Source organism: Enhydra lutris, unplaced genomic scaffold (assembly GCF_002288905.1).
Source record: "Enhydra lutris kenyoni isolate GAN:26980312 unplaced genomic scaffold, ASM228890v2 scaffoldscaffold12, whole genome shotgun sequence".
In the NCBI taxonomy this organism is placed as follows: domain Eukaryota; kingdom Metazoa; phylum Chordata; class Mammalia; order Carnivora; family Mustelidae; genus Enhydra; species Enhydra lutris.
In genome coordinates this window covers 38,930,370-38,938,021 of record NW_019154096.1, presented here as the reverse complement: position 1 = coordinate 38,938,021, position 7,652 = coordinate 38,930,370, and the positions used below count along the sequence as shown (strand labels likewise).

At 57.3% G+C, this 7,652-nt stretch overlaps 1 protein-coding gene across 1 annotated transcript in view; it reads left to right on the top strand.

The window, feature by feature from the left end:
- The first annotated feature begins 1,121 nt into the window (after nucleotides 1–1,121).
- Nucleotides 1,122–7,652, top strand: part of LOC111144999 (retinol binding protein 3) — a 10,601-nt gene continuing 4,070 nt past the window's right edge. Inside the window, exons 1-2 of the mRNA XM_022499632.1 lie at nucleotides 1,122–4,259; nucleotides 6,547–6,737. Coding sequence (XP_022355340.1) covers nucleotides 1,212–4,259; nucleotides 6,547–6,737 — 3,239 coding nt within the window. The 5' untranslated portion in view covers nucleotides 1,122–1,211. The remainder of the gene's footprint in view (nucleotides 4,260–6,546; nucleotides 6,738–7,652) is intronic.

Below are 7,652 nucleotides of genomic sequence, written 5' to 3'. Positions count from 1 at the left end.
TTGGAGATCTGGGGCAAGTCAGCTGCAAGCATGTCACTTCCATGTGAAGGAACAGAAGCTGGGAGGGAGGCTTAGAGTCTGGCTGGTCACCTGAGACAGGCTGTGTTCTCTGTGTAGGTGGGGGAATGATCTGGATGCCTGGGAGGCCTGGGACTGCAGAGACCCAAGTTCTGCAGCTGGGTTCTCCCTGCAAACACCGGGCCATGGACGGAGCCCTCAACCAGCAGGGGCCTTCTTGAGCCAGGAGCATGGAACCTGTTAGGTCACAGAGACCACTTCATCGGACCTGGAATCACTGATCCCGTGGTGTCTGGAAGGCGGACACCCCACCCATACACCACATACACCAGTGAGGTCCAGACATTGTATTCTTACTGTTTGAAAGGGGTTGGGGGACCCACTCCAATTCCCCTGATGCATTAGCAAGACATAGAAATTAACTTCCACCTCTGAAGTGGATGGCAGCCTCAGACTCAGCCTCTGCACTGTCGGAGCCAACTGCAGTCCCCTCCCCAGACTTGGTCTCAATGTCTCCTCAACCCCCACCTAAAATGATGGGCTGCAGGGAGCTACAGAGCTCCATTTCTTCAGCCATGCGGTGGAGATCATTTCCACCATGGAGAAATTACCAGTAAGGGAATGCTCCCTTCTTGCCTGAAACCAAGGGATGCTTTATGCATAGTTTCTTACTTAATTTACATAATAAGTAAGCCACTTCCCTAAGGCCACAGAGTAGAGAGTCACAGAGCCCGGGCTCCAATGAGTCCTACCTAGTTACTGGCACGCGGATCACCTGGTGTGGTGGGGAAATGCTGTTGAGAGCCAGTTAATAGTTCTTATTTTGCTAGGCTCTAGTAAAAAAGGGTTACCTTGCAAAGCATAGTGCAGCGCCTGACGTGTGGCAGGAACTCAGAGTAAACGGTAGTTACTCAGATTACTATATACAGAGGTGGCACAGCAAGACGAGATCCAGCGCACCTTCTGGGTCAAACCACTTGGGCCCTTGCTCTCTAGTCCCCAGGGCTGATGCGCTGGAATTAGACAGGATTAAAGGCTTACTGGAGCTGGAAGCCGCACCCCAACTCCCGAGTTTAGCCCAGACCTTCTGTCTGCCTGCTGAGAAGGACGAGGGAGGAAGGCAGCCACACAGCAGTGCTGTGGCCTCACGCACAGTCTAGGGGGCTTTTGTGCAGCTCTCCTGCCGGATCCACATGACGAGAGAATGGGCCCTGATCTTGTCCACGCTGCTCTGTGGTCTGGCCGACCCCACGCACTTGTTCCAGCCAAGCCTGGTGCTCGACATGGCCAAGGTCCTCCTGGATAACTACTGCTTCCCGGAGAACCTGATGGGGATGCAGGAAGCCATCGAGCAGGCCATCAAGAGCCGGGAGATCCTTGACATTTCAGACCCGCAGACTCTTGCCCATGTGCTGACCACCGGGGTGCAGAGCTCCTTGAATGACCCTCGCCTGGTCATCTCCTATGAGCCCAGCACCCTCCAGGCTCCCCGGCAAGCTTCAGCCCTCACCAACCTCACCCAAGAGGAACTGCTTGCCCGCTTGCAGAAGGGCATCCACCACGAGGTTCTGGAGGGCAACGTGGGCTACTTGCGTGTGGATGACATCCCAGGCCAGGAGGTGGTGAGCAAGCTGGGGGGCTTCCTGGTGGCCAGCGTCTGGAGGAAGCTCATGGGCACCTCTGCCTTGGTGCTGGACCTCCGACACTGCACTGGGGGCCACATTTCTGGTATCCCCTACTTCATCTCCTACCTGCACCCAGGGAACACAGTCCTGCACGTGGATACCATCTACGACCGCCCCTCCAATACAACCACTGAGATCTGGACCCTGCCCCAGGTCCTGGGAGAAAGGTACAGTGCGGACAAGGATGTGGTGGTCCTCACCAGCGGCCACACGGGGGGTGTGGCTGAGGACATCACTTACATCCTCAAACAGATGCGCAGAGCCATTGTGGTGGGCGAGCGGACTGGAGGGGGTGCCCTGGACCTCCAGAAGATAAGGATAGGCCAGTCCGACTTCTTCCTCACCGTGCCCGTGTCCAGGTCTCTAGGGCCCTTGGGAAGAGGCAGCCAGACCTGGGAGGGCAGCGGGATACTGCCCTGTGTGGGGACACCAGCGGAGCAGGCCCTAGAGAAAGCCCTGGCCATCCTCACTTTGCGCCGGGCCCTGCCTGGAGTTGTGCGGCGCCTGCAGGGGGCGCTCCAGACCTACTACACACTAGTAGAACGCGTGCCCGCTCTGCTGCACCACCTGGCCAATATGGACTTCTCTGCAGTGGTCTCTGAGGAGGACCTGGTCGCGAAGCTCAACGCAGGTCTGCAGACTGCGTCCGAGGACCCCAGGCTCCTGGTGCGGGCCGTCAGTCCCAAGGAAACCTCTTCTGGGCCCGAGGTTGGAGAGGACGACCCTCCGGAGGTGGTCCCCACGGTGCCCGACAATGAGGCTGCCCGGCGAGCCCTAGTGGGCGCTATGTTCCAGGTGTCCGTGCTGCCCGGCAACGTGGGCTACCTCCGCTTTGACACCTTTGCCAACGCCTCGGTGCTGGAGGCGCTGAACCCCTACATCGTACGTCAGGTGTGGGGGCCCCTGCAGGACACGGAGCACCTCATCATGGACCTGCGCCAGAACCCCGGGGGACCATCCTCGGCTGTGCCCCTGCTGCTCTCTTACTTCCAGGGTCCCGACGCCGGCTCCGTGCGCCTCTTCACCACGTACGACCGTCGCACCAACATCACGCAGGAGCACTTCAGCCGCATGGAGCTGCTAGGCCAGCGCTACCCCATCCAGCGCGGCGTGTACCTGCTCACCAGTCACCGCACAGCCACCGCCGCGGAGGAGTTGGCCTTCCTCATGCAGTCGCTGGGCTGGGCCACGCTGGTGGGTGAGATCACCGCGGGCAGCCTGCTGCACACCCGCACAGTGCCCCTGCTGGAAATGCCCGAGGGGGACCTGGTGCTCACGGTGCCCGTGCTCACCTTCATTGACAACCATGGCGAATGCTGGCTGGGGGGCGGCGTGGTGCCTGATGCCATCGTGCTGGCCGAGGAGGCCCTGGACAGGGCCCAAGAGGTGCTGGAGTTCCACCGCAGCCTGGAGGCCTTGGTGGAGAGCACGGGGCACCTGGTAGAGGCGCACTACGCGCGGCCAGAGGTCGTGGGGCAGACCAGCGCCCTGCTGCGGGCCAAGCTGACCCAGGGGGCCTACCGCACTGCTGTGGACCTGGAGTCGCTGGCCTCCCAGCTCACCGCCGACCTGCAGGAGATGTCTGGGGATCACCGCCTGCTGGTGTTCCACAGTCCCAGTGAGATGGTGGCTGAGGAGGTGCCCCCACCACCCCCCGCCGTCCCCTCCCCAGAGGAGGTATCCTACCTCATTGAAGCCCTGTTTAAGACAGAGGTGCTGCCTGGCCGCCTGGGTTACCTGCGCTTCGATGCCATGGCTGAGCTGGAGACAGTGAAGGCCATCGGGCCACAGCTGGTGCAGCTGGTGTGGCAAAAGCTGGTAGACACAGCAGCACTGGTCGTCGACCTGCGGTACAACCCCGGGAGCTACTCCACCGCGGTGCCACTGCTCTGCTCTTATTTCTTCGAGGCAGAGCCCCGCCAGCACCTCTACTCTGTCTTTGACAGGGCCACCTCAAGGGTCACGGAGGTGTGGACCCTGCCACAGGTGGCCGGTCAGCGCTACGGCCCCCACAAGGACCTCTACATCCTGACGAGCCACATCAGCGGGTCAGCCGCTGAGGCCTTTGCTCACACCATGCAGGACCTGCAGCGGGCCACGGTCATTGGGGAACCCACTGCTGGAGGAGCACTCTCCGTGGGCATCTACCAAGTGGGCAGCAGCCCTTTGTATGCCTCCATGCCCACGCAGATGGCCCTGAGTGTCAGCACAGGTGAGGCCTGGGACCTGGCTGGGGTAGAGCCAGACATCACTGTGCCCATGAGCGAGGCCCTCTCCACAGCCCGGGACATAGTGGCCCTGCGTGCCAAGGTGCCCACGGTGCTGCAGACCACCGGGAAGCTGGTGGCCGATAACTATGCCTCCCCAGAACTGGGGGCCAAGATGGCTGCCAAGCTGAGCCGTCTGCAGGGCCGCTACTCCAGGGTGACCTCAGAAGGGGCCCTGGCTGAGATGCTGGGCGCCGACCTGCAGATGCTGTCTGGAGACCCACACCTGAAGACAGCCCACATCCCCGAGGATGCCAAGGACCGCATTCCCGGGATCGTGCCCATGCAGGTGAGATACGAGGGGCACTTAGCCTAGGACTCTGTGCATGGTGCAAGACAAAGGCCTCCAGACTTGTTTCTGGGTTTAAGGGCTCACCAGTCACACCTTTTCCTTCCTCTCCTCCTGTCATCCCTTCCCCTTCTCACATCCATGAGGTCCCTGAGCAGCTCTGTAGAACACTGGTACCCACAGGAGCTCAGTGTGAAAAGCCCTCATAGAGAAGGAGTTTCACTCTTAGCGGGGCAGAAGGCAAGTGTTTGCAGCACTTCTTATAGTCAGTGGTAAGGTAAAGGTCAGGTCACAAGAAGTCACAATGGTTTCCTCCTCTAGCAACACGGGATTTGTGTTCGTTCTCACCACCTGCCCGCCTCAGGAGGCTGCAGTTTGTGGGAAGGAGTTGAGGGGGTGGAGAGAGAAGCAGGCCGAAGTCTTGGCCTCACAGTTGTCTCAGAGCTGAAGCATGGAGCTGGGACATGGGCTGGGGCATGGTCAGGGGTGCCAGCGCACAGCCCCAAGAACCACAGCCGTGGTAAGGCCCTGACTGTCTTCTCCTCCCCTCCCACCACGCATGTCATTGTGGTTTCCCTACATCTGGAAGGAGCTCGCTCAGTGGGTGTGCACTCTGAACCGAGGGCCAGCTGGATGGGAAATTCGGAGCAAGGCTATTGTGATCAGTTTATTTGAAGCCAGTAAGGATGTCTGGGGAAACACTGGAAAGTTGTTTCAATCAAGGTTGAGGATTTCCGCTGCTGGGTGGTTGAGGGAAAAGTTCTCCAGACCCATGGCCCAGATAAGCCAAGGGTTCCCTAAATGCTCCCGTCAGCTAGGAGCTTCATCAAAAGGCAGCATTTACAACATCTCTCCACCTGGTTTATCATCCATCATTTCACTGCATCGTCTCGAGTAGGCAGGGCAGAATTTGTCTCGGGTACCCTAGAAAGCAGGTCTTAGATGCAGGCAGTTTGTGGGGGAGGCAGTCTCTGAAGCAGGAGGGAGGGAGCAGAGGGAGTGGGAAGGAGGGAAGTGGGCAGGGGGGACGGGGGGTACATTATTGAGGCTGTTGCTTCTGAAGATTCCAATGGGATCCTAACAAGTGTGGGGAAGGCTTCCCGGGGCTGTCCATCTGCAGATGGGACCTGCAGCTCCTGTCCTTCGTCGACTGAAGGTGCCCCTGCCAACGTGAACTCTCTCAGACTCTGAGGCAGCTTGGAGAAGGTCTTGAAGGAGAGGGTTGGAAGACGTGGAGTATGCCAGAGGCAGGCCCCTGTAGCCAAGGCCCGCGGCAGCCAGAGTCAGAGGAGAGCTAAGGGCACCAGAAGTAACTACTGCAGAATCGCCATCCCCGTTTTACAAAAAAGTGAATGGAACCCCAGAGGGGATGCAGAGGGGAGGGGCCAATGGTCGAAGAGCTTGAGACCGAGGGCAGAGGAGGCCTGGGAGGCCAGGAGTCCCAGTTAACAGCAGTGTCCCTGTACACTGCTTGCTCTCATTCCAGCCCACAGAGCCTGTGCCCTGCTAGCAGTCCTGTAGAGAGAAGAGGAGGCACAAGGCAGGTTGGGGGAGCCTTGTATGTGCCAGCACTGTGCTAGGCTCACAGGCCCACCAGATTCCAAATTGAGGACTCACCCCTTTCCAATGTAGCCAGGGTTCATGGTTTAGAGTCACATGTGGATTCAGCTTCTATACCAGCTTCTACACTGGCTTCTACACTGGCTGTGTGACCTTGGGCAAGTTACTTAATCACTCTGTGTTTCAGTTTCCTCATTGAAAGGATGGGGATGCTACAGGGTGCCCTGAGGGTGATGGTAAGGGCTCCAGTGTGCTCAGCAGTGGGCCAAACCCCTACTAAAGACTCAGAGGCCCAGTAGCCTAGCTAATGTCTTCCTCCCTTCCCCGGGGAAGGAGAGGAAGTTGAATTCAGAGTCATCAAGGTAGTGTCTTGTGAGGTCTGGGTGGGAGGAGGAGTCAGAGTGGAGACCATGACCACACCTGGGCCTTGCAGCTCTGGACAACATGGCCCCTGGAGTAGGGTTGGCACACAGAGTGTTCTCTGTAAGGAGTCTGCCAACCACATCCTACCAAACTCGGGTCCACATCCCAGGCCCACCACCCACATAATGTCCTAGATTCTCCACTGGAAAAGGTCCTGACACCTACTGCCTCTTTCAGAAGTGTTAGTCCCCTCCCACCCCTCAATGTCGTTCATGTATAAAGGAAAACTATGGTGCCCACTTTCCTGAGTTGTAAAATCTGCTCCTTCGCTGACACTACCCTACCCTCCCCATCGATCTTTCAGATCCCTTCCCCTGAAGTCTTTGAGGACTTGATCAAGTTCTCCTTTCATACTAATGTGTTTGAGGACAACCTTGGCTACCTGAGGTTTGACATGTTTGGAGACTGTGAGCTGCTCACTCAGGTGTCAGAGCTGCTGGTGGAGCACATCTGGAAGAAGATTGTGCACACAGACGCTATGATTATTGACATGAGGTCAGTGGTCCAGGAAGGGGGGAGGTGTGGGCAGAGGTCTCTGGCCCTGGGGGTCCTGGCTTCATTGGCTGCAGAAAGCCCCAGCAATGGTGGTCTTTTTAAGCTCCTCAGATGATCCCAATGTTAATTCCAGGCTGAGAGTCACTGGGCTACCCCTTGACTCCCAGGCTTGCCTGGTCATAGGATTCAGTGGAGAGAGAGGGGCAAAGGGAGACATTGAGAACAGATTCCCAGTCCCCAATGCCACCCTACTGAAACCAGAGCACCAGGGGTGAGGACTCCTCATCTGTGTACTTGAAAGACATCATTCCAGGTGATTCTGATGATCAATCATGTTTGGGACAGCTAGGCCACCACCTGCAGCTGTGCCTCTCATGTCATACAAAATCAGCCTATGACCACTTCCATCATGAGAATTACAAAGCCAGAGTCCCGTATGTCAGTTGGCTAATTGAATTTAAGTAAAATTTTAAAGAAAGAAAGAAAGAGAGAGAGAGAGAGAAAGAAAGAAAGAAAGAAAACCAGAGTTCCCCTCTTTCTGCCTGCCTCTCTGCCTACTTGTGATTTCTCTCTGTCAAATAAATAAATAAAATCTTAAAAAAGAAAAAAGAAAAAAAGAAAGAAAGCCAGAGTCCCAGAGAGAATTTGCAAATTAGCCACTATTGTTGCAAAAAGAATTTTTTGCATCACAAAATGACTGTTAGAGGGATGCTTTCAGCTATCGACCTCTCTCCTGGAGGGGGTGGAAGAACACAGTCCGGGTCTGCAGGGACCAGGCCCAGGCTTCTATGATTGCCCTGGGCACCCTCTGTGGACACAGGGCGAGGCAGACTGTTCCCCTGCTCCCCCTCCCCACCGAGCCGAAACCCCCACCCCCAGCTGCATGAGGGAGGAAACACCTCCCGGGGCTCCGGC